Genomic DNA, 26,314 nt, shown 5'->3' with positions numbered 1-26,314 from the left:
TGTGGAATCTCTACTTCAAGGCTCTTCTACTCTGTCTAACAGTATGACTGGCCACGTCAATGATAAAGCCCTGGTAAGTGTATGATATCTCAGACCTAGAATCGATATGCTTAGGCACGTTAGGGGGAAGGACACGGGTGTATGGCAAAATGGCAAGAGGGCAGCACACATAGACCATAGTACGTGTTTTCATTGGTCAATGTGATGTCTACTACTGTATGGCAAAATAATTTTCCATATATGCGTTAAAAATGGCATATGCGCGTCCATCAAAATGGTCTCACAACAAAACCGCACACACAATGACACACTTGGCATTCTCCGGGTTCTATTTCTATGGTCCAAAGGCAAACAACATAGGCAACAGAGAACAAGAGGGACAATAGACCTTTATCATACTTGGTTATGTTCCCATTATCCAAGTATACAGTAATGAACGCTGGTATTCATTGCACTGAAAAAGGAACTAGACTATTTCTCGTTCCAGCCTCGGTTTGGTTTGATTGATTTGAATAGGAGAAAAATTAAGATGGCCGCACCATGATAAAGGTCAATTGGTCCACAGGTGTTGATACGAATAATGGAGGTGCATGTATTACAGACAATTAAGTGGCCATTAGTCTGTTGCACACAACACAGGTTATAACCATATGCATTATTTTTCCTAGCTGGATGCATCAGAAGCAATGTTAGCGATGGCCATGACCCTGCAAGGCGTTGATTCTAATGATGTAGAATTGGTTATCACCACAGCATCAGGTAAGACCCTTGCAGGCCCTGAACTTTGTTCTTGATTGGGCACCGCAATCTTTCTCTGGGAAGGGGCACTTCTATGAGGAAAGTTAAATTTGCAATTGGAATTTGCAAAAGGCACCACATCAAAACACAGGGCTGGTAGCACGGCAATTGCTGTGGGTGATGTGGGTTATTTCGAGGGCCTGCCCTTGTCAGACACACACACTATCCAGCTACTCTAGCTAAGCAAATTCCTTCTCGTCTTGCTAGTTTGTATTTTTGGAGGTAGGGGTCTATCATCAGCAAGATACTCTCAACACAATGGGCAGCATCTCGCAACTCTGTAAATATGGGAAACAATTGTATACATACTTTTCACCAGTGGCTGTAATTACATTGAATTACTTGGGTCATGAGCAGTCAATCTGCCTGGGTCAGTCAAAAGCCCTACTGGTTTGTGCATTATCCAATTAGTCTACTGTTTGGACAAGGAATAACATGGAGAAAACAGGTGTTAAGTGTCAAATGAAAAAGATGTTTTTATTCTAGCCTCTTTCTTAAATGGAGCTTTCTTGTATGCCACAGACTCATTACTCGACCTCAACCACATTCCAGAGCCAAACTAAAACTTGTGTGTAATGATAATCAAGTGGGTAGTAGTGAGTGTGTTTTAGGCTTAAGAGGGTGATGTTGGTAGATGGACCACGATGAACAATCCTTCAAAAACAAAATTTATTACTCACCAATACTCTAGAAATCACCGCTGGCTTGGGGATGATGATCGTCCAATCAGACGGCTTAGTTCAGGATGCACTGGGAACCAGTGAAGCAGGTCTGGAAGTCTCCAACTTTTATGGTGACGATATCTCACCTGAAGATGCTGTCGAGCAAACTGCACGATACAATGAGGAGAAGAAAGTCAATATACAAAACGCACAAATGGTGGTACGTACATGTCTGTGTTTTAAGGGAACATTACAAAATTGGTAAGGAAAAAAAAACTTGTCTAAGATCACAGATTTACATAAAACTTACCTGGTCTGATGATGGTGGAAAACATCCCTTGAAATACTTATGTCTGATGTCAGATTTTGTGAGTAACAAATAAAACTTATTTCCCGTTTAGAGTTTGGCACTCAGTAAGCGTTTTATTCACATTTTTTTTAAATTGATGTCATGCAAATTGTGTAATCGGTTTTTCAACGTTATTCAACCTAGATGGCCATTCGATCCCAAAATCCTACAGGTTTGTCAGTTTATGTATACGGTGGATTGTTTTGTTAGCAAAAAACAATTCTGTATAATGTTCCTTTAATGCTACATTCGAAGTGTGGACCTGAGAATTCCACTTAATGTAGAGACCAGAAATACTATGTGGACTTACACACGGCCACAGTGTTATTTACAGTTCAATTCTCCTTAAAGGCAGTGGACACTACTGGTTATTACTCAAAGTAATTATTAGCATAAAACCTTACTTGGTGACGAGTAATGGGGAGAGGTTGATAGTATAAAACATTGTGAGAAACAGCTCCCTCTGAAGTGACATAGTTTTCTAGAAAGAAGTAGAATTTGATTTCGAGACCTCAGATTTAGAATTTGAGGTCTAGAAATCAACCGTCTAAAAGCACACAACTTCGTGTGACAAGGGTGTTTTTTTCTTTCATTATTATCTCGCAACTTCGACGTCCAATTGAGCTAAAATTTTCACAGGTTTGTTATTTTATGCATATATTGAGAAGACTTGTCTGTGACAATTACCTATAGTGTCCAGTGTCTTTAAGTGGACAGAACAAGGGAATGTCCACACACTAACTGCAACACAGAGCTGTGGGGGGGGGGGGGGCGGGGGTAGGGGTGTCGAAAAACAGGAGCAATCTTACACAAGTGTATTAGTATATTGATTTTCCAAATTTAATGATAACCAGACACCGCAAGGCCGAAAAGCCACTTCAAGGTGAGGGCTACACTTCAGCAATTTGGGCTATCGACCAAAATTAAATGTCACGCAGGGGCAAGTTGCCACCTTCACCTGTATTAAAGTGGAGAACTTTGTTTGAATTGAAGCCATGGATTTGCATTCTTTTAACCTACGTGAAGTGGGGCATTATTCAATGCACCCTACCCATGAAATATGCTAATTACATTTACACATGCGTACAGACCCTGTTGGTTGGCAAACGCCATAGAGTTGTGCACTAAGCAGACGCGCAATCGCGTCTGCGTCATGCACCTATTAGCCGTGTACAAAACAGCGCGATGTTCCCTCATTTTGCTAACCAAAACGTTAGTGCGCACGCGCCACGTGCAATTTACATATTTCATGGGAATATCTCCAAGGGTATTATCTCCAAGGGGATCCTTGAGAGTATTCTAAAATAGCAAATGCATGATTAAAAATATTATACCTTGATGCTGCGATCTACTTTTCACCACTATTAGGCTCGTACAATTAGCACCCTAGCACGGCAAACAATCAACCATGCAGTGGATGTCGTCATGGACAAGAGGGTCTTGGGTCAGCCTCCCCTGCGCCTGGACTCTGATAGTCTCATAGTGGAGGTTTACAAAGGTAAACCAGACTCAATAGCGAATCAATATATACAGTCTGATGCTGGATCCTTCAGGCTTCCAGATGCTTATTCACTGTTTGGTGAACGAGACGACATCCATGTTGAGCAGACTGTGAGTACTAAAGTTGACAAGAAATAAACAGGGTCGATAAAACTGAATCTGTGTGTGTATATGATGTAGGAACTTGAGGTGAGACTTCACTTTAGACTTAACCTCAAAAGATTTGACTTGAGACTTTAGTTGAGACTTTTCCTCAAAGACTTATAGAAATGACCTGAGATTTAGAGACTTGACCTCAAAGACTTCAGACTTGACTTAAGACTTCACCTACAAGACTAAGAAACTTTTCCTTAAAGGCTTAATTAAGACTCGATACAAGACTTCACCTAAAGACTTTAGAAAATAGACCTCAAAGATGTCAGATTTGACTTGAGACTTGACATCAAAGACTTAGAGGCTCGACCTAAAAGTCTTCAGACATGACTTAACACTTCACCTAAAAGCCTTAACAAATTACCTTCAAAGATTTCAGACTTAACTTAGGAGTTCACTTAAAGACTGAGACACTTGACCTCAAATACTTGGGACTTGACCTAAGACTTAGACACTTGATCTTAAAGACTTCTGATTTTACTCTTGTATAGACTTGGTACTTGACTTAAAACTCGACCTCAATGACTTTAAGACTTTACCTCAATGTTTACTCTGCAGAAACATCATATACCTCACCTCTCTCTATAAAATGTGATTACCTGTCACTGTGTAATGGTTTAAACATGGTTCTTATAATAACGTTTCACAAAGTATACAAACTAAGAATGAATTTCCAATTCCTTCCAACAGGTTCTCTTCTTCAATTCAAACCCGTTCAGTTTTTCTGAAAGTTCAGCAAGCATTGGATCCAAATGTGTCCTCACAATGGAATTCACCGACGGAGACAGAAATCCACTTGTAGTGAGGAACTTAACCAATAAGATAAGCATCATTTTACAGACTGATGAAGGGAAAGTTGAGAGTCAAAGGACGCTGAAAACGAGCTTCAAAAGCATCTCGGAAATGCAATATCAGAAGGTAGGTAGATGTTTACTGTCTTGAGTTGCACCCTTTGATAAATGGATCATATTATGGACAAATACCCTTTTTTCGTTTGCCAAAAGGCAACCCCCTTAAAACAGGTCAAAATAGCACCCTCAAGATTCCTCCTTCCCATTCTGAAAACTGTGTGATCGTGCCATCTTTACTTTTTTGTTCTACATTATTTTTCGGAAGGGGTTTGGACCAGTCAAAACAGTTGACGAATGAAAGCATTAAAGAGGGGCTCAGAGGTCAAATTAAGTTTTGTCATCCACTTGTTTTCTAATAGATAGAGCCCTTATGAAAATGGGCAAATATAAGGGATATCATGACTGGTAGTTGAGAAGCTGATTTGCGAATGATTACGCTATGATGCAATTGAGCTGCAGGCATGCGAGGGCGTCTTTGGCAGCCAGCCACATCAACCCATATACATGTATGACTCTTAGCACAGCCAGATTTTGAAAGTGTTTGATTTTTCTGGAATGAGGAAAACAGGAGCCTCGGAGAGAAAAGCAGTGGCAGCCAGCCACACCGACCCATACATGAACACGTAGCACAGCCAGATATTGAAAGTTTTTGATTTTACCAGAGGAAGTTAAACCGGAGGGACTGGACAAAAAAAACTTGTAGCATAGGAGAAAACCAACGCACAACTCTTCTCAATTATTACCTTAACAGGGAGGGGAACCAACAGCCGATTTCACAAAAACTCTAGGATTAATTCTATCTCAAGTTAGGACGAGTAACTCATCCTAACTTAGGATGGGTTCAATGCGTCCTAATGCGTCCTAAATTGACAGCAGGGCCGCATTGGTGAAAAGAGAGTACTTTACGCACAAGCAAACCATGACGGCAAAGACCACCTGGCTTTATCCTATCTTGAAATAAAAATTTACAAAATCCTTTTTACTTATTTATTAAGGTTGAGCTTACTGAGGAGAACGTTGAGCTTAGAGTATTTCTCAAAGATGTTTCCGATGAGACCTCAAGATTCCTGATCTATCTGAGAAACGGCAGCTTCCCAGATGAGAAGACGCACGATGCAGTCCAGTCCATTCCTCGGATTCTTAAGGCGGGGGAAAGCTGGGATGATAATGCGGTAAAGAATGAGGCTGAATACACAGCTGTGTTTCCTATAGAAGTATTGAATGGTGTCGGCAACTACTACCTGGGAGTTGTTCTGATGGGTAAGTAAAATGTTACCATTCTCTTTGAAAAGTAATATTATAATATGGGTTTGAGGTAGCTAGTTTGAGGCCCGGTCGTGACACTTGTGTCCCTGAGCAAGACACTTTATTGAGGGGTAAATGGGTACCTGTGTGGGCAGGGATGGTTCTTGTGGTTGGTTTAGTTTAGTGCGCTTAAGCAAAATAAGTTCAGCCCAAATTTTCCAGCGCTTTGTATGAAACAGCCCCGGGTTCGAGGGAACAGTGAAGAGTTGTTCATATTTGAATAACTGTCCATCTGCTCATATTAACTATGCCTACTCCATCGTAATAATGTTTGAAGATGAAAACAGAACTTCCGAGGAATAATATTGTTACCGTGGTATAACAAAAATTGCACACTGTGATGGGGTCCATGGTGTACAAAACACCATGGACCTCGCTACAGTGGCAACAATTGTATAATGGCTGCCAATGCTTATGACAAACAATTGTCTTGTTTTTCAGAATCTATGGTCTTGAATGATACATCATCATTAGCTGGGTCAAAGGTCGTTAATGTTACTTTATTGACCTATGCTTCTGGTTGCCGGTACTGGGACACCCATATTGAAGCATGGAGTAGTGAAGGCTGTGAGGTAAGCACTCTTGAATTCTGGTTGAATTTTCCCCTGCCTGTCAAATCTGTGGACTTCGGTTCGAATCCCGCTTGGGACCAGAGCCTTGCATGTGGATTTTTTTTTATAATAAAGAATAATATCATTAACTTGTTGCTATGAATTGATCAATTAGAATCGAGGTTCAAGTTTGCTTAAAGATTATTAGTCTTTTCTCTTCCTTGTCAAAACTCATCCTGGACAGCCAACGGACGGGCACCCGTCCAGGACCAGGTTTCTGTCCCATGTTCAATTCCCTTGTAGTGATTACTTTATCGGACGGGCTATAGATTAGATTGCTATCTACTGGAAAACAAGCAGGGGGTCTCCGAGGGCCAGTTTGTGGTTTCACACTGGGCTTCAATGACCTTGAGTATTTACTACAGACAAATTGGTCATATCTTAAGCTCTCTGTGCATTTCAATTTGTAACTTTTTAACAGGATGGGTTTCAACATTTTTATTTCAGTCTGTGGACAAAATTGCAATTGTCTTTACTGTCTATGTTGTTCTTCTGCGTCAATAAAAGCTTATTTAATTATCTAGTGGGACAACCCCTTTTAAAATCTTTAGATTAAAATCTAATTATTTGAGAAATCCATGTTATTAAACAGCACCTTTACAATGATGTACCCCTTTTGATGTATCGTGATTGAATAGAAATTATCCTGAAAGTAATTTAGACAATAAATAACCTTGGAAACATCACCCCACGATCCAACAAGTTTAGAATGTTATGGTCCATTTTTTGAAGGGTACAAATCTTTGAAGGGAATTTCCTGTGTATGAACGAGTGGCCATGATTAGCATCTGTGTTTTTTTTCAAGATGGTGGATAATTTCACCAACATTGCAAAAAGTTTTCTTTTGATATTTATATTTTTCATTAGTTTAATTTTTATAAACCTATACAATTTAGGAATGGAGAATAAAACACTGTTAACGGTTTACATGAGCTATGCTAGTATAATCTTTCCTACAGTGACCTCCAAACAGTCAGTCCAGACTTGCCCCAAACCGCAAACCCCAGGTTTGTTTATCTAGTGTTTAATGAGCCAGTGAAACCGCAGAGCGCTCAGTGGGGTGCCTTGGGCACTGTGTATCGGACGGGAATACACATTTCATCGTGTGGAACCTTGTTCCATATGAACTCCCATCCTGTGGCCCGTCCGACAAAAATGTGACATCGGACGAGCCTCGTCCTGTGGTCTGTCCAGGATGAGTTTTGACAAGACAAGGGTTTTTCTCACAAACAGCCAGATTTGAAAGTTACAAATCACAAGTATAATCCTAACCCTACCGCTAAGTAGCATACAAAGCAAGACAAATTTTCAAAAGAACATAATCTTCCAAACATGGTGTACCATGTGTACTGCAAACCAAATATAAGTTTTTACCACGCAATGACTCAAATCCCAAATTCACAAGTAACTTACAAACTCACCTCCTGTTTTTAATGCTCCTTAGGCCGGTCCACTGACGAACCTCCGCTACACCCACTGTCTCTGCAACCATCTCTCGTCCTTTGCAGCCTCCTTCTTCGTTCCTCCAAACAGCATCGACTTCTCCACAGTCTTCACCAAGGACCTTGGCGACAACGCAGCTGTTTTCTCAACGGTGCTGGGAAGCTTCGGACTGTATTTGATTCTCCTGGTGTGGCTGAGGAGGAAGGATCGTCAGGATATTATCAAGGTACTCAATAATTGGGTACCATACATCTAAATCTCATTCAAGGTGCCACCATTTTGTAAAATTTCTGTTCAAAACAATCAGCCCAAAATGAGGCTGGCAAGAAAAATAGTCGGATGACCTTAATGCAACAATCCATCTGAGACACTGCTATGTGTGAGAAATCTGTCATCCACTATCAGGTACCAGAAAACCCATGCAGACATGCAGGAACTGGAAAACCCAATCCACATAGTGCTCCGGCATGGTTCCAACCAGGATCCTAGAGGTGGAAGACGAGGAAAGATACAACTATGCCAACCCGACCACATCCCTACTGGCGGAGAGTTTCTAATGTTTGTTTTTGTACGTTTGTTGAAGATCCTTTGATCTGCAATTGTTTTTTATTTATCTGCTGGCGAATAAAATGAAATGAAAAAAATTACCTTCAATGTCAGGAGAACCAATGAGATACATATTTGTAGACCACATCATCATCATGGTGTCACCTGTGCACGTACAGCACACACACGTTGCTCAGTGTTCCTTTGTTTATTGCTCAATTCCATTTCCATTGTTCATTTGCATTGTTCATTTCCATGGTGTAGTGTTATTGATGCTGGTGTGATATTGATATGTCACATTGTGTATGTATTTCCACAGTGGGGAGTCTGTCCGTTGGCTGACAATCACCCAAAGGATTCTTACTTCTACCAAGTGACGGTGTCAACGGGATTGGGTCCAGAAAGTGGCACAAGGTCAAAGGTCAGCCTGATACTCAGCACAGACGATGCAGATAGCGGAGTCAGACTTCTGGATGACAATAAGAGGAAGGTAACAAATAAAAAAGAATTTCTCTTCTTGTGAGGAAAAAAACTACAATTCGGGCAAGTTATAATACAGTAGACTATTCTCATTGGCAACTTTATAAGTTTATTCAACAACATATTTGCATGAAGTATTTTTGTGCAATGCTTTTGCAAAATCAGGATACGCGAATGCACCAAGGCGACATATGTACATCAGGTAGCATATTTTTTTTAAATAATAATGTCACATCACATGCTGCTTGTCATGTGGTATTGTAAACTTGACCAAATAATGGCTTCTGCCTTGCGCCTCAAACAAAGATACCGATTAATAGGGATACTGTCTAGATAGGGCTAAGAAAGATTTTCCACATTAGTGGTGTGTTTAACAATAAATGGGATGACAGAGGATATGGGCGACCAGTTTTGGTATAAACAACTAATTGGGGAATTCTAGAGATAATAGTGGAAAGTCATCCTTACAATAGCTCAGTTGGTAGAGCGTTGGTACTAAATCCGAAGGCCACTGTTGCAAGTCTCGCAAGTCCATGTCAATTTGTCTTTGTTTAAACACAAACTATCAGTGAGTTTCCCTTGTGGTATAATAGCTGAAACTTTCACAATGACTTTTGTTCTCTCTTTCTTTATAGTTTTTCCTGCAAATCAGCATTACATTGCCAAAGCAATCTATGACCCTACCTATAAAATTTATGAATGTATTTCCTAGATTTTTGAGAGGGGTAGTGTGTGCCATTTCCTGATGAGTGTGGCCAGACCTCTAGGGAATCTGTCTCACATCAAGGTATGGCATGATAACACTGGATCTGGGGAATCAGCAAGCTGGTATCTCTCACAGGTCTCTATTACTGATCTACAAACTAGACAACAGTAAGTCACTGCCTCAGTTGTCACTGAAGTTCCGCAATATTATTATACCGTATGTATACTTTTTTAAATGGCTGCCGAATAACACACTCCAATATATTTGTTATTCCGCAGCCACTTCAAAAGTGTATAGGTTTTTTTGAGACCCCCTGTTTACTTATTATAATCACTGTACCTTGGAAGCCTAAAGATAGCTGTAACCATGGGTGCTTGCTATGTGGAAACAGAAACACCACGGTTAACCCCTACTTTTCCACTAAAAGTGTTTTGAGCTCTTGTACGTGTAACTACCAATACTAGTACCAGGAACCTGATAGCCATTCAAAGGACAATTTTAGAAATTATGGTAAAGTATCTTGCTAAAGGACACAAGGGACTCAAACCCATACTCTGCCGATCAGAAAAACCAAAGCTTCAGTCCGGTGCTCTACCAGAAAGTGTCAGGAAATTCTTTATCAGACTGTCAGAATTAACAATTTGTCTTGTTTTCAGATTCTTCTTTGTCTGTGACCGTTGGCTGGCTGTGGAGAAAGAAGACGGAGCAGTCGAGCGTGTTATCCCGGTCGCAACACGCTCCGACCTCACTCAGTTCGGCAAACTCTTTTACACCAGCAGCCGAAAAGACCTCTTCGATGGACACATCTGGTTCTCGCTCTTCAGTCGTCCGACGAGGAGCACCTTCACCAGGGTTCAGAGACTCTCCTGCTGCCTCTGCCTTCTGTATCTGAGCATGATTGCAAGTGCCATGTTCTATGTCGGCCAGGGAGAGGAGCGTGAAAACCAGAGTGTACTACGTCTTGGCCCGATGACCTTCACCCTACAAGAGTTCTATGTCGGATTCATCAGCGCAATGATTGTGGTTCCAGTCAACATCATCATAGTCCAGTTATTCAGGAAGTCTAAACCATCTCAGACTTCCATTCTTCCCGACCATCTTCAAAACACATCGAAAGGTGAAACATCAGAGAACTCCTCCCCGCAGAGCTCTATGAGCGACTTGAAAGGCGATAAGGTAGAGCTAGTACCTTCTTCTAAGCCCAGGAACAAGAAGACGAAGAGTAGAGCCTTCTTGCTGCCGCACTGGTGTGTCTACCTTGCTTGGCTTCTGATTATACTGTCTGCTGTCACAGCAGCATTCTTCACAGTCCTCTACAGCCTGGAGTGGGGGAGAGAGAAGTCTAATGAGTGGCTGGTATCCATGTTGATGTCACTCTTTAACTCGGTCATCATCATACAACCATTTAAGGCAAGGAGACCCTTTTCAAAACCACAGCTTAGACCAAGGCTCCAGCTTAGGCTCTGTCTATTTGATTGGAACCCTGTTGGAAAAAAAAACATATTTTCAAGATAACTGACAAAGCCCAAGCCCAGGCCCAAGCTATGGTTTTAAAAAAGGCCTAAAAATCATTTTTCATTCACGCTCCACCCGAGTTAATTATTTGAAATTCAATTTAGTTCATCGTTTCAACATTTGATTACCACTCTCATATCCAAGATGCTAATCCCGCCTCCTGTTTCAACTCCTCTCTTTCATATTTCTGCAGGTGATTGCTCTAGCCATCTTTTTGTCCCTGCTTTGTAAGAAGCCCACTAGAATGGACATTGTGGTCAATGAGGGATTCTCAAAAGATCAAAATCAGCTTGGGGATGATGAAGAAATGCTTCATGATACAATGCTGAAAGGTAAACAACAAATCTGTCCATATTTTGCATATCTTTGATGATGTTTGCAAGACCTTTAATGGGAGACCTTATTCGGCTATAAAGTGACAGTTTACTTGTGTGAAAGGGACAGTCCTTTACCATGTTTATACATGTAGGTCAAGAAATAGTCTACTTGTGTTAGAGTACTGTGGTCATGGAAAAAAGAGATATTTAGAGAAGCGTTACTTACAGTACAGTTTCTCAGATTGTGTATTCCTATTTAAGATTATTCTTCCTGCATGTAGACATAATCGCCCGAGATTTTCAGCAATGTTAAAAAAAAATATATACCACCTTTTGAAATTAAATTTTCACAGATTAGTTTTTGGGGGATATACATGTACATACAACTAATATAGGATTGAAACAAACAGTGGGCTCAAATTACCAAACGTATACCATCCCTTTAAAGGGAAGGTACAGGTTTGGTAATTACTCAAAACAAATATTAACTTAAAAACTGACTTTGTAACGAGCATTGGAGAGCTGTTGATAGTATAAAACATTATGAGAAACGGCTCCCTGTGAAATAGCATAGATTTTGAGAAAGAGGTTATTTCACACTAAAAAAATAAAAGACTTCTAGCCAGAAGTGTTTTATTCCTATCTGAAAGCACACAAATTCGTCCAACAACGGTGTTTTTTTCTCTCATCATTTTCTCGCAACTTCGATGACCAATTTAGCTCAAATTTTCACAGGCTTGTTATTTTATGCATATGTTGAGATACACCAAGTGAGAAGACTGGTCTTTGACAATTACCAAACGCGTTCCTTCCCTTTAAATTGTGATTACTGTTGGTCTGTTCCAGGAGAACGAAGAGGCAGATTCTGTCCTCCTCCCACTAAGGCAGCCCTTGAAGAGGCTCGTAAGAAGCGCATCAAGGAGCTGAAGATGAACCGCATCTTGAAGGACACTGGGTTCTACACAGTCTTCGTTGTGGTAGTGATGTTCCTTTGCTTCACAACCAGGGATGGATTATCATTCCACATGTCTCAATCAATCAGGGATATCTTCATTAAGAATAACGGGGCGCAGACCGCGGTAAGATTTTTTATTTTAAAACTTTTTCAAAGCAATTCTTCCAAATGCCAAAGCATGCCCACACGTCACCACTTCCAAGTACAAATTCGCATTCCCTTCACTGCAGGAATTGCAAATACAAGAATGTAGGTTTTGAATCTCCAAGCTAATCGCTGATTTCTCAACAACAAGAATATATATTATAATTATAATTTTGGGGGCTAATCATCCTTACTCCCAGCTAAGAGCTGAATTGCGAAGGATGCGGCTACAACGTGTTCGAGAAGCAGGCATGCAAGGGCGCATTCAGCTGCCAGCCACATCAACCCATTATGACCACAGAGCACAGCCAAGATCGAAAGTGTTTGATTTTTTCCTGAGGGAGGAAATCGAATAGTCTGGAAAACCCTCGTGGCACAGCAGAGAACCAACGCACAATTCAACTCACATATGGCCCCGACCGGCAATCGAACCGGGGTCACCTTGGCGAGAGGCGAGCGCCTTACGCACAAGCCAACCCTTCCCACATTGCATTGTAAACTTGGGTGTGATACCTCGCTATACAGAAATGGACCCTTCCCATGAAATACGGTAATCACATTCACGCATGCGTACAGACCCTGTTGGTTGGCAAACGCCATAGAGTTGTGCACTAAGCAGACGCGCAATCGCGTCTGCGTTACGCACCCATTAGCCATGTACAAAACAGCGCGATGTTCCCTCATTTTGCCAACCAAAACGTTAGTGCGCACGCGCTACAGTATGTGCAATTTACATATTTCATGGGAAGGGTCCATTGCAGGTTAATTGGCTTCTCCTTGCAACCCTGTAACTAAAAAGGGAGACTGCTTACATTAGGGCAAGAGAGCTTATAAATAGTTAGTAGAGCGTCGGCATGTTAATCCCAGGTTGCAATTTTTCCCTCTAAGGTGATCCCTCTGTTGCTGCTTCCCAGGTTGTATCGTTAACTTGAATGTGATCCCTGGCTACACGGCATGTTACAGGTTGAATGGCTTCTGACTGGAACTCCCATTCTAAGATAGCGCAGGCATTAAGTTTGCTTTAGTCAGTTTGTCTTTATCCAACCCCAAAAATTAAAGCGTCTCTATGTATTCAAATCCTACCAGACGAAATTGAACTTCACAAGCCTGGAGAAACTCACCCCTGACCTGTTCTGGAATTGGGTTGAAGAAGCTCTGCTACCAGGTCTCTATGGTGAGACATACTATAATGGAGATCCCATGCACTGGAGGCATACAAGGTTCCTGAGCAACTGGCAGTGCTACCGCGTTGGCCCTGTACGTCTGAGGCAGCTACGAGTGAAACCGGGTGAGATGCGAAACAATTAAGATTATTCAGCTTGAGGCCTTCTGTGGCTCAAGGGAAGCCGAAAAAAGATAGAATCTCACCCAGACCTCATGTACATGTAATGCTGACTGGATACTGATCATGATAAAACACATGGACTAAGATCTCATACACCAAACATCAAATGCTTAGAGACGAAGGCACATAAAAAGCCAGAAATTGTTAAGTATTCTCATTGGATCAGATAAGTATTCAACAATTCCCAGTGGACTTTTCCATTTGACCACCAAAACGTTCAAAATACTATTGTCTGGTACTTCGGCACAATGAAGCAGTCCAGTTGTTATGTTCTGGCAGTTCAATGGATTGCAATTAAGTGCCTAGAAAGTCCTGGAGTGTAGGGACTCCCCCTTAATAAAAAAACAGTTCTTGACACTTTTTTTGACATTTCAGATCCCTGCCAGATTCCTCCCGATGTCCTGACATTGAATCCAAAGTGCCATCTTGGTTACTCCTGGGATAACGAAGACAAGGGAAACTTCTCCGTCGGCTGGCAACCGACAAACTCCAGCCAAACTCAGCCGTACTCAACCGAGGAGTCATCTCCTTGGATCTTTCACGACTACCATGAGCTGAACGGGGTACCTCATTTCGGCATGCTTGCTCTCTACTCTGGTGGTGGCTATGTGGCCGAGTTCGGCACAAGCAAATCCAGTGCCCTATCTATGGCGATGTTCTTACGGGAGACGGGATGGTACGATGAGCTGACACGGGCAATCTTTGTGGAATTTTCAGTGTTCAACGGCAACATTAACTTATTTAGCGTGGTGACCATGTTGGCCGAGACCTTGCCAACAGGGGGCGCTGTTGTGTCTTCCCATGTCAACACACTGAGGCTGTATCACTACGGGGACAATATGGCCATCTTCACTGTTGTTTTTCAGGTAAATTTGTCAACAAATTGTCTGACCTTGGTTCTACTATTTCCACTCCAAACATTTAAGGACTTAACGGTCGGGATATACACACAAAATAATCATGGACACCCAAACAGAAGCCCGATAAATCAATTTTTTACGTTGTCCAGCCAGGGATACCTTCCCCAGATCTGATATATACGCCGGAACAGCTCGTGGGGAATTAAAGTTCCTTTATACACACCCTTGCATTAATAGAAATCATTTAAGGGTAAAAAGCAAATTATATGTTCTATGTCAGATACAAACATTACCATTTAGTTGTGGTTCCTGCTTCTAGGGATTCAAACTGCCTCTAGCCATTGGGCTAGTTCGTCAGTCTAGTGGTAAGACATCTGCTCTAGCAATGAAAAAGTCATGGGTTAGAATCCCACCAAAGCGACTTACGTGTGATTTTGTTTTCATAGAACTCGGGGAAGTTAATGAGTACATTGGTGTAAGCTTAAAAACCAAATTATAAAGCTTAACCTTTTTTACCACTAGGTCCTCTTTGTGGCCTACCTGATCTACTACTTCATCCGTCTGATTGTGAAGATCACACAGGCCGGCTGCAAGGAGCTGAAGAACTTCTGGACTGCCATCGAGCTGCTCATGCTTCTGCTTTCTGTTGTTTCCATCGTGATGTTTATACTCCGACAGATCTTCATAGTCAACACACTGCAGGACGTCAAGAACAAAGATCAGGGTTTAGTACACAGAAACTATTTTCTCATTCTCATTAAAGAAAGCTCCATTAAAAATATTAACATCCTTTCCATCTGACAACTAACACCTGTTACATTGGGTCTCCATGTAATTTCCTGTCCAAAAATTAATCATGCTCAAACTACTTAGGCTTAATGACATGAGTGACCCAAGTTATTCAATTTTAATACAGCCACTGGTGAAAAGGATGCGTACAATGCAGTTTCCAAGATTTGTGCCAAAACTTTGAAAATATTTAATGGAGCTTTCCCGTTGTGTAAAGATGCAAAGGCGAAGACAAAGATGTTTTGAAAAGTTTTGAGAAATTTTACAGCCTACAGCATTAGAGTTCAACTTTCTCCTGAGGACCATCAATTATACTGATAAAAACTCCAAGCTGTTTATACTACCTGTTCATTTTAAAATCAACACAATTTCATGAATACACCTTAAGATGTAACAGTGAACCCAACTATAAATTCTGTAATCATTCATTGCAGGTGAATTTGTCAATTTCAGCCATATTGCAAAGTGGGACGAGCTCTTAGGGTACATCTTGGCATGCGTTTCCTTCCTCTCTTTAATCCGATACATGCGCCTCCTGCGCCTCAACGCCAAGATGTCCCTCCTTGGGTCAACTCTCGCCTACGCCGCAAAAGACCTGTTCTACTTTTCAATCATCTGGAGCTTAGTCTTCTGTGCTTTCGCCCAGCTGACCTACCTCCTATTCCATGCTATCGTGGGTTCCTTCAGCACCTTCATCACGACAACAGAGACTCTCTTCTCCATGCTGCTTGGAAAGTTCGACTTTGAGGCGTTAAAGATGGCCAAACCGATCATCGGGGGTGCTGTCTTCGTCGTCTACATCATGACGATGTATATGATCTTGACGAATATGTTCATTACGATCGTCACCGAGGCCTTCAGGCAGTTGAGAGCCAAGAAAGGATCTGACGATGCTACAGATCATGAGATGGTGGAGTTCATGATCGACAGATTCAAGGCCTTCTTCCTGAGACCTCTTCAAGGTCATTCTGAAAATCCACTGTTGAAAGCAAAAGGTTAGTAAAAGATACATTTCACATCTACAGATTTAGTCACCAGTGGGCCAAACTTAAGACCTTTTAAAGCAAACTATTCCCTTGGTTCTCAAAACCATTATGTTTTAATCCTGAAAAATATAGATGTATATACAATAAAGCTAATCTTATGTGAACAGTTAGTTTCCAAATGGTGGTCAAGTTTTTTTTTTAAATAGATATTGATGAAAAACAGACCCAAAGTGTCTATGCAGGATAGAATAATGGCCAATAGGAATACACAACCTGAAAAATGTTACTGAGACAGTACTTTCTTCTCAGATTCAAATTTTCGGGCAAACACTGATATATATATTGTCAAATAACCACATTACTTCAAAGTAAAATGTCCCTTTAAAATGCTTTACACTATTTGAGAGCTGCTGTAGGCTTATTACCAACAATTTTTATTGCCATAAATTTCAAGAATGATACCCCAACGACTACATTCCCTTTACAGTGCCAGAGCTCTTTTCCAAGTGTTGGGGGCAGCTACAACACATCATTTCCATGTGCCAACCAAATGCCATCTGATCATTCCCTAAGGAAAATGTTATTTGATTATACACTTGGTAGAAAAAGGATTTTGTGAACAAAATACCTGCATACTAATTGATAACAGCAAACCAAAATTTACATTTTTATATTCGGGGATAATGTACTAACATAATATAATTACCTTCAGGCAACAAGAAAAAAATGTTACATTTTTTGTTCTCAGCCAAAACAACATCCTACGAGGACACGATGGATTCACTGGAAGTCCAGGTCAACCGGATCGTCCGCTTTGTGGAGAGCAACTACGGCGATCTTGACATACCAAAAGACAACCCCAGTGAAGGGAGTGGGTCACCTGCGCGGACATTGAGCCGCATCACACTTCATTCTGCGTCATCACACAATGGTGGTGAAGAGTCTCCCGGGAAACAATGTAACCGTAGAATATTTCTGGCTTGAAACGCCGGATTCATTCCCTGTGAACTTTGACCCCTCCAAAAAAGGTTTGAGACATTTCTAAAATCTGGAGCGGTTATGTTCGTGCATGGAGAGTATTCCGTAATTAAGAATAAACAATCTCTGAAACCCAAGTCAATGCTCTTTTAGTTTTTGATTCTTATACTACATTGTACTTGTTGTGTACAATAACTAGTAAAATTGGAAGTAAAGCCATGTTTAAATCTCTTTTGGGAGGAGGGTTCGGTCGAAAAAGAGCAAGGGTGGTTTCTTTTCGAGCGGGTAAGAACAATGGAATCAACCTGTGGATTGATGATCAGCAGAGAGATACTTTACTGTTATTGCTTTGTTCTTCGGATGGGACATTAAACCTTAGGTCCCAAGTACTAGGTTCAGTAGTGCATGTAAAAGAACCCAGGGGTGGATTTCACAAAGAGTTAGGACTAGTCTTATCTTAGGATAAGGAGTTAGGACGAGTTACTCGTCCTAACTTAGGACTAGCTGTACGTTTTTGATATCTCTTAGGGCTAGTCCTAAGTTAGGACTAGTCCTAACTCTTTGTGAAATCGACCCCTGAACACGTATTCCAGAAAATCACTGTCTATATATAAGGGAATAAAAGGGAAGCAAGGAGTTCTTAAATTGCCAATTAAAACAGGCAGGGTCCTGGGCGTGCGATAAAGGCCCTCGCTCTCCACAAATAGCAATAGCCAAACTGTTCAAGGTATTTATGAATGTATTTTTATACATAGCTAACTGTTACCATGCTCAATAATTTAAAATCAGCAGTATCAACTGATACTAAACAATGGTGTACATGATTTGTGAACATGCATGTTTCAGTGCGCAAAAAATGTAAATATTTGGGGTGGGGGAAACAAGGGTTTGTAGCTGCATGCAAAATGAAGTCAATACAAAATGTTAATGTTAGTTATAATTATATAACAGTAACACAAATTGGAAAAAAAAACACTTGTAAACTTAATTTGTTTAAGTCATTTTATAATATTGTATTTTATTTTGATTATAAACCAAATATTTCCTCTCCTTATTATGTACTTGTATACCACAAAAGAGCTCACCGCTGCTTACTCGCTGACAGTTAGTTTTGCGCATGTGCGAAGTTGTTGACGAGCGCTCTCTTGAGTCAAAATCGTAAACAAAACATAGCCTTTCAACCGTTGAAAACGATCTGGGGTCATCGCGATTTTTGACCAATTAAAAGCCAAGATGGAAAACTAAACATGAATATGCAATGAAGTTAGTTGCGATGGTTGGATTTTGAGTCGAATTGATCCTTCAAAATCTACGTAATGTGAATTTTCTTGTTGAGAAATAGACCTCACACGTAAGAAATATATAACAACTAATGTTTTCCACTCAAAAATTAGAGAGCAAACCCTTTGAAAACAATTCCCTGTTTATTTTTGTAACACATGACGACATTCTGGTGAAGCATTTTTATCAAGAGTAATGTACACAAGCATTGGGCAATTGTCGCTTTTTGTGACGTGTGCAAACTGTAATAAACATTGTGCATTGTATGCGTTTGTTTAGTTTGTATGTGAAACATGTGGGCCGCGTCAGAAAAACGTTGGTGGAATCCCACTGATTTTAATTAATCCAGAGGGTTTGCTGCTATATAAACGGAATAATTTGATAGAATAATAATTTTCCTCTACAACAAACATTGTTTTAATATCAGGGAAATTCAATTTTACTCACAAACGCCAACAAACTCATCGTTAAAGTCATACAAACATGCACAAAACAGCGATGGGGTCACTGCTGTGAATAATTTATCTAATGTTGGACTTTCTGAAAATCTCGCGCATGCGCAAAACTATTTGGCACTCGATGTAGAGCTCTGAACAGCAGTGAGCTGCTGTAAAGTATCTAAAATAAGTTTTTGGGGTATTTTACAGAAATCTTCAAAAAATCCATAGGTACATAGACTATAAAGTCAATGATTAAAAACTTCATAGTGCGTAGTTAACGAGCAAGTGTGTTAGTCAAATTATGTTTTCATTGATGAAGAAATTTAAACATTATTGCTATTGGACTGGAGACCCAGCACTGGGATCGAGGAACAGCACTGGGATCGAAGGTTGGTGCATGTCGGTGCATGCATGAGGAGAAGTTAGTGATTCAAACTGTGTAAGTCCACTGTTTGAAGAAAAGAATTACATGGAGATAACAGGTGTTAAAATACAAGCAAAAGACAATTTTAACCATAATTAATTCAAGTAATTAAAATATAAAACTCTGATATAAGAAAACAACTTAAAAACACAAAACAGATGTTTATAGACCCATTGCACATGCCGCCATCACTGAGGCCAAACAATGAAAACGATCCTCTGTGAGCGCACAATGCACAGCTCGCAGCCAATTGGTGATCTTCCTTTGAGCCCAGGCTTCTAACAATGTCATGTGCAAGGGGTCCATACTTCAAATGAGATTAGTGAACGAGGATGAATCATGTGGTGCTCGATATGGGGCATAGTGGTACCCCCCTCCCTGTATTGTGTCCTTGTTGTGTGATAAGAATCTCATGAATTCTTAAGAGGATTTTAGGGGGTACTTTTGTACAAGAGGAAAATAGTGTGTTGAAGTATGGGCTTATTGGGGGAGGGGGTACCCTCTGCTGCCATATCGAGCATGGTATAGGATGAATAGCAATAAACCAAGTGCCCTTTGTATAGTCTAAACCGCCCTCTACTGAAATCCTCTCAGCCGTATGTGCGAGTTCTCTTTGTGCACAAACTTGGATTTAGAGTGAGGCCAAAGTTCATGTTATTCCAAGGCATTTTGACTTGTGACGTCTCTCCTATTTAAATTAATATGCAAAACATGATTCCATTAAAGTTCATAGCCTTGCATAAACTTATTGTTTTGATTTGTTGAGTTGTCAGAGGGCGCATCGCAAAAACAGAAAGATTTGATGCCCAAAGTGCCGCCCCTCTGCATTTGATCATGTCGACAACAGTCCCTTCATCTTCACCACTATATATATACATCGTTTGAATAATGTGGTGATAATTTTAGCTTCTAAATAAAACTTTGCTTAAATTGTCAAACCAATTGTCCTTAGTCCACGTCATGATTGCTACAAAAACCCTGCTGTCACAAATCATGTTGTCACAAAATGATCTTTAGTTATCGGTGAAGACGGCTTTCCTCTTCTCCACAAATGCTGTCATCCCTTCCTTTCGATCATCCTGAGGGGGTTGGAAAAGTAACACAAACAAATCAATAAGCGATTAGCTTTAATAAAAATATTTTGAATCAACACTCTGCAAAGACCAATAACTTTTGTGGCGTGTTGTGGCCCAGCAATTTAGAACACCGGATCCAAGCTCTGGTGTTTCTGATCAGCAGAATATGGGTTTGAGTCCTGGTCATGGCACCTGTATCCTTGAGCAAGATACTTAATCATAATTGCTTTGTTCTTCGAATGGGACAGTATGCTGTAAAAAAAGTAATCACATCATAAAGTATTTAAGGAGTGAGTGCTACCTCAGAATAGGTCCAAAATACTAGGTTTGGTAGGGAACTGGTTCTGGTTCAATTATTGATCTAGCCAATTTTTCTTTGTATAACCCAAAAACAGTAACATACACATACAGTCATGGAAGACATCAACCTCCTTCCCAACTCAACACTAAAAGACGGAAAACTTTGACAAGCTCACAATATGAGCGTGCATCATTTCCAGAACCTACTTTTTTCTGGCACACATGGCCATAAGAACATTAATCACTATAGTTAAAAAGAAACGTACTGTTGCAAACGTAGAGTGGAAGATTTTCTTTTCAAGTCGAAGTCCTTCCATCAGCGACAGCTCGTAGGCGCCGTTCACTGCTTCCTTCGCCATGGCAACTGTTAGTTTAGAGTTCTTCCCGATTTTCTCGGCTAACTTGAAGGCCTCGTCCAGAACAACGTCTGGTGGGAAGACTTTGCTTACGAGCCCTTCAAAGTAAACAAAACAATGTCAACAAAATGGATCCAAGGCAGTTACACAATGTAGATCAAACTTAGGGTGTCATGGCCACTAGTCAAGAGCATCCAAACAAGTTCTGGTGGTTAAGTCATCAAAGTGTTGGTTTGAATCTGGTTATGACACTTTCACCCATTGGTAAAAAGGGGTACCTGTGAGGGCCGCTGAGGTGAACAACATAAATTTTACCTGAACAGGATTTGAGCCTGCAATCTCTGGATTAACATGCCAGAACTTAACGAACTTATGCCATCTAACCCTTGTGACTGGCAGTTTCAGGTTCAATGACCTCTGACTGGAGGTTGAATGACCTCTGACTGGCAGCCCAAACAAAGGCAATCACGTACATGTAGTAAGGAAAGAACATTAGGGCTAGATAGCTCAGTTGGTAGGGTGCTGGCACATTAATCTGGGGGTCACAGGTTAAAACCTTTGAGCACTGAGAAGCCTCCTGAACAATCCGATAAATCTACTGTGCAATAGTAGATATATGACAAGACAGTTCTCTAAAAAACAAGCCTGGCAAGTAGATACGATACACACATGGTGTTATCGCAAACCAGGTTCAAATTTTTTTCTCTAGTAATTTTATTTTAGAGTTGGAGACTAAGGTAACTGATAAAGAATCAATCTTCTCCTACCCATTTCCTTGGCCTCATCTGCAGCGATTGGATCCCCAGTAAGGACCATCTCCATTGCTTTGGACTTGCCGATAGCGTGTGTGAGTCTCTGAGTGCCTCCTGCACCTGTAGAATGAAAGACAGTGCAAAGCTTAGCCTAACTCTTAGAACAGTGTTTGAATTGTTGGCCTGATATCCTATCATGGGACTTTGCCGAGTAGAAGTAGAAGTAAGACTCATTCTTCAATGTTGTCAATGCAATCAATGGCTAGCCAGGGTCGCTCAACTTGGATTGCTCCTATCATATAGTTCATTTCATTTTATTCATTTATTGATTCTGGTTGTGAAGCCAGAAAAAAAGCTTAATCACCGTACTAGCCTAGAACCCAAAGGAAGAGAAGACAAGGAAGGACGTTTCAGTTTTAGATATGGGTTGTGAAGCCAAGGACTCTCAGAAAAGTAAGCTTAATCACTGTACTAGCCTATAACTCAAATGAGATGACAAAGAAGGAATTTGTAGTTTTATATGTGGGAGGAAAACCCCAAAGAATTATTTTACCGGGGTGACCCCACACAGTCAGGTAGGGACAAAATTGTGTACTGTTATTTTATCATGATAAAAAAACTGTAAAACACACAACCAATAGAACATACCTGGAATTGTTCCCAACAAAATTTCAGGCTGGCCAAACTTGGCTTTTGATCCAGCATAGATGATATCACACATCATAGCCAGCTCACATCCTCCACCAAGCTATAGAAATACACATGAAACTTTCACTTATCATCATTATTATATATATTTAAAGAGATTTGGGATTTTTTAGCTCTTTTCTTGAGCTATCGGGGGAAATCAAGAACTCCCAATTCGGATGAGTAGCACTTAATTCTTATTAGATTGCAGGTAAAAACTGTTTCTTTAATCATCAATTTGAATTTTAACCTTTGAACAGAAATCAGTTCACTAGCCAAAAAAAATGGTTTCATTTCATTTTCTTTTCATTTCATATTAATGGTTCAAGTGAAGCCAAGGACACTCAGAACAGTGCACTTTAATCTCTTAAATTACGCCAAGAACCCAATGACGAGAAGACAAAAACTTTGTTCATTTGTTTCAAAATTTCCACAACATCAACTTTTTTAAGAGGGCTACGAACCAGAATGATTGAACAAAAATCCACATTTTATCATATGTTTGTTTGTTTGTTTAGATGATCGTCCCATCAAGGAAACTTGGCAACGCTCCCACAAAAGCGTCAAGCTGGCAACAGCCAATCTCTCTCATACAAATATTGGTTTATTGTCTCTAACAATGAATTGCATAAATCAAGACGTTGTGATTCAATAACAAGATGACAATACTATATGCAATTCTAGTCATTGTGAATCAGTGGTTATATTAGCTGGGGAGATTTGAACTTTGAGTTTAACAAAGGCAGTTTTTTTTTCTAAGAAGCCTTGAGGCCATAAAAACGTTAGCCACTATATTCTCATCTGTAAATTGTTCAGAAAACATTACAGCTTTGCAGCATGAAACTCTGGCTAGACCACCAGATATGAATGTTTTACTACACTGCTAGTTCACTGAATTGACTAAACTTATTCCTTGCCCTGTATTTTGAGCACAGCAGCAGCAGCCAGCAATGGATTAGGAATCTATTTGCAAAAAGGTTTAACACCATGGCTCAATGTGGATTAAAATCATTATGTAGTCATTGAATTAATAATTGAATTGCATAATACACATACACCATGTACATGTACATAAATTATGTACAGACAATGACTTTTGACCTTTGGACTTATTGCATCATTTATGAATGTGACACCATGTGCTTTAATCAGGCTCTTCTTTGTAATTTTGGAAAGAGTGAAATCAGGCTTGGAAATTCATCTTTGAGAGGGCAAGGCAATCTTAATTTTGCAAAAGGGCACTTTCATTGCAAAATTGGAGAGTCTTTGAAGCGCTTTTAGAAGGGCACCACGGCCAAGATAAAAAACTTATGCATGAAACATTCACCCTTGAGTGTGGTCAGCTGGCCAAACGCTAGTTAAAACACCCCAGTACAGCCCAAATTCTCCCTAATATTTAAAAGCATCATAATACAAAACTGTTGACCAGTGCAAAGCCTGGTGGGCTTGTGAAACGTCAAGCTAACTACGCTTGCTAGCCAGTCAGAGCACGTTCAACCTGTAACTGCCGTGTAGCCAGGGATCACATCCAAGTTTACAATACAACCTGGGAAGCAGCAGTAGTAGGATCATCCAAAGGGAATGCAATTTTGATTTTAAAAATCAAGTAATAAATAAGGAGCAAATAAATTCAGTCTTGTCAAACTTACAGCATATCCGTTGACGACAGCAATGACTGGTTTTTTAGTTCTTGCAACGTGGTCCCAGTGACTCAGGAAATTTCCTCCGAAAACCTGTTGGAATGTTTTCCCCTCCATTTCTTTGATGTCTGCTCCAGCTTTAAAAAGAAAAAGATCGGGGAGAGGGGGTTAATTATTTAGATCAAGGACAACTTTCAATAACGTTGTCTTTAAATAATAATTGTAGTAAACGTGTGTTATACAGATGTGACACCCCACGCCTACATTAAAAACACTTTTCATTTGGTTGTTTTAGGCCTATAGCTGGTTAATCGTTTTGTGTGAAGCTCTGCAGTCAACCACACAGCTATTCAAGTGACCTATTACAACCTAGGTTTGTGGCAACACAATGGAAAACAAACCTCTCTTGGTCTTAATTTTTCAAAGGGCACTTCCATTAGGAAATCTATTCTAAAGGTCGAATTGGAAACTCTTCAGGGGACTTCAAGGGACAACAAGGCCAACACCAGGAGCGGCCTCTTTGTATATCAGGCCTGATGAACAGTAAGAATGAAGCTAGAAATAAAAAATAAAATAAAAAAAAACAATCTATAGTATTTATAAGATGAGTGGTATCTACTCCCAAGACATCCCCTTATTTCAAGGATGCTGACCAGGAGCTACATGTAGTGTACAAATTGAGCCAAAGCACTCAGTATTTACTTCAAGGGTGCAGCAAAAGTGGTTTAAAATTATCTTGCTTTTAATAGGACACGAGTGTCATGACCAGAATTCAAACCCACACTCTGCTGATCAAAAACACCAGAGCTTGAGTTCCACTCGGCTACGACACGCCACAATGATGAAAAAGATCATAGAACCCATTCTACCTACCAGCGAAAGCCTTCTCAGATCCAGTGAGGACGATACAACCAACATCTTTATCAGCTTCAAACGCATTGAGTGCATCAGACACCTCGTACATTAGAGCATCACACAGAGCGTTCAGGGCCTTGGGTCGGTTCAGCTTTATCAATCCAATACTTTCTCCTTTCTTCTCTACTATGATATTTTCATAATTAGCTGCATTTGGGGATCAAAAAATTACACAATGAAGTTCTTGTAACAGATGACAGGCCAGCAAAAATGTGGTATCTGATATCAGGAGTACCATGCACTTTGTTTGAAAAATTTCATGCCTGCACTGATGTACGATGCATAAAATGTCAGCAGTAGACAAACATGTAGACAGAATTCAGGTACCAAACTGCCACTGCACTGGGCCTTCTCTACTGTACTACAGACCAAATTACTTACTAGGGCCACTAAGGCGCTCCTTTTCTCCCCCGGCATTTTTCAAATCAAAGTACGACCAATGAAAAATTTCTTTAAAAAGGAGTAGGCCTAAAGGACCACAGTAACTCTACCTATCAATTAACTTTTTTATTATTAGGTTTATAATAATGATTATGGGGGAAGAAAATACTACCTACAGCGGGGATTTTTGTGCGAAGGAAGAGTAGGCAGCAGAAACTTAGTTATTTAAAACATGGTTCCTTGAAATTGAATGAATGAAATATAACTCTGGCAATGCGCAAACAAAAACTGAAGGACTTAAAATTTGTTAGTTCACTTGGCCTGATCATGGCCTGATTCACTTCAGTGATTACGTAAATACACACACAACATGAAGTGAACGTACCACACTGCCACACAGGACCACACACACAGCATTGCACAGCACACAACACAATCAATAAATTTTACCTGCTGGAGTAATACTGAAACAGCGAGCAAATGCAGGCGTTTGCACACCTGTTGCAAACTTGGAGCAAAACTGTGCCCTCGTTACCAAGGACTTGCTGAGGACGGAAACACACTTCTGAAAAGATGCCATTGTAAATGTTTAATCAAGACCAAGGCCAAGGTTTCTGGCAGCAACTTTGGGGGAAGTCTTATCTTGACCGAAAACCACACATTTCTGAATCTGGGTCAAACAGAGGTCAACATTTGGATTCTCGTTATATCTCGCGAGACTTAAATCGGCATGTTCGACGTGACAATTTAGGGTTGTCCAAAAACATAA

General features: G+C 40.4%; 2 protein-coding genes and 1 long non-coding RNA gene across 3 annotated transcripts in view; 1 reads left to right on the top strand and 2 right to left on the bottom strand.

Annotated features, from left to right (window-relative positions):
- Positions 1–18,145, top strand: part of LOC139944225 (polycystin-1-like) — a 35,092-nt gene extending 16,947 nt beyond the window's left edge. Inside the window, exons 9-26 of the mRNA XM_071941199.1 lie at positions 1–73; positions 669–759; positions 1,490–1,680; positions 3,178–3,420; positions 4,153–4,380; positions 5,309–5,573; positions 6,060–6,190; positions 7,674–7,898; positions 8,538–8,708; positions 9,411–9,571; positions 10,061–10,814; positions 11,113–11,251; positions 12,083–12,315; positions 13,422–13,623; positions 14,056–14,546; positions 15,063–15,264; positions 15,764–16,324; positions 17,064–18,145. The exon at positions 1–73 is cut by the window's left edge and continues 53 nt beyond it. Coding sequence (XP_071797300.1) covers positions 1–73; positions 669–759; positions 1,490–1,680; positions 3,178–3,420; positions 4,153–4,380; positions 5,309–5,573; positions 6,060–6,190; positions 7,674–7,898; positions 8,538–8,708; positions 9,411–9,571; positions 10,061–10,814; positions 11,113–11,251; positions 12,083–12,315; positions 13,422–13,623; positions 14,056–14,546; positions 15,063–15,264; positions 15,764–16,324; positions 17,064–17,299 — 4,597 coding nt within the window. The 3' untranslated portion in view covers positions 17,300–18,145. The remainder of the gene's footprint in view (positions 74–668; positions 760–1,489; positions 1,681–3,177; positions 3,421–4,152; positions 4,381–5,308; positions 5,574–6,059; positions 6,191–7,673; positions 7,899–8,537; positions 8,709–9,410; positions 9,572–10,060; positions 10,815–11,112; positions 11,252–12,082; positions 12,316–13,421; positions 13,624–14,055; positions 14,547–15,062; positions 15,265–15,763; positions 16,325–17,063) is intronic.
- On the bottom strand, positions 3,287–8,521 carry LOC139944230 (uncharacterized). Its single transcript, XR_011786932.1, has 4 exons — positions 8,321–8,521; positions 7,651–7,865; positions 5,320–5,469; positions 3,287–3,427 (listed from the first exon to the last, which is right to left on the bottom strand). It is a non-coding gene; the product is annotated as an uncharacterized lncRNA (long non-coding RNA).
- A 136-nt stretch (positions 18,146–18,281) lies between the features above and the next one.
- LOC139944228 (enoyl-CoA hydratase, mitochondrial-like) lies at positions 18,282–26,204 on the bottom strand. Its single transcript, XM_071941201.1, has 7 exons — positions 25,996–26,204; positions 25,123–25,311; positions 24,259–24,386; positions 22,571–22,670; positions 21,938–22,042; positions 21,081–21,268; positions 18,282–20,517 (listed from the first exon to the last, which is right to left on the bottom strand). The coding sequence occupies exons 1-7, from the start codon at positions 26,123–26,125 to the stop codon at positions 20,452–20,454; spliced, it is 906 nt and encodes a 301-aa protein (XP_071797302.1). The 5' UTR covers positions 26,126–26,204; the 3' UTR covers positions 18,282–20,451.
- Between the last annotated feature and the right edge of the window lie 110 nt (positions 26,205–26,314).

The sequence above is a fragment of the Asterias amurensis genome, chromosome 11, assembly GCF_032118995.1.
Source record: "Asterias amurensis chromosome 11, ASM3211899v1".
Lineage (NCBI taxonomy): Eukaryota > Metazoa > Echinodermata > Asteroidea > Forcipulatida > Asteriidae > Asterias > Asterias amurensis.
The sequence above is the reverse complement of the archived record's forward strand: the minus strand, read 5'-3'. Positions and strand labels throughout refer to the sequence as shown.

Coding starts and splice junctions, on each gene's coding strand:
- LOC139944228 (XM_071941201.1), bottom strand. CDS start 26,125: ATGGCATCTTTTCAGAAGTGTGTTTCCGTCCTCAGCAAGTCCTTGGTA. Junction 22,043..22,570: donor TTTGTTGGGAACAATTCCAG/GTATGTTCTATT, acceptor TTCATTCTACAG/GTGCAGGAGGCACTCAGAGA. Junction 20,518..21,080: donor TCCACTCTACGTTTGCAACA/GTACGTTTCTTT, acceptor CAACCCCCTCAG/GATGATCGAAAGGAAGGGAT.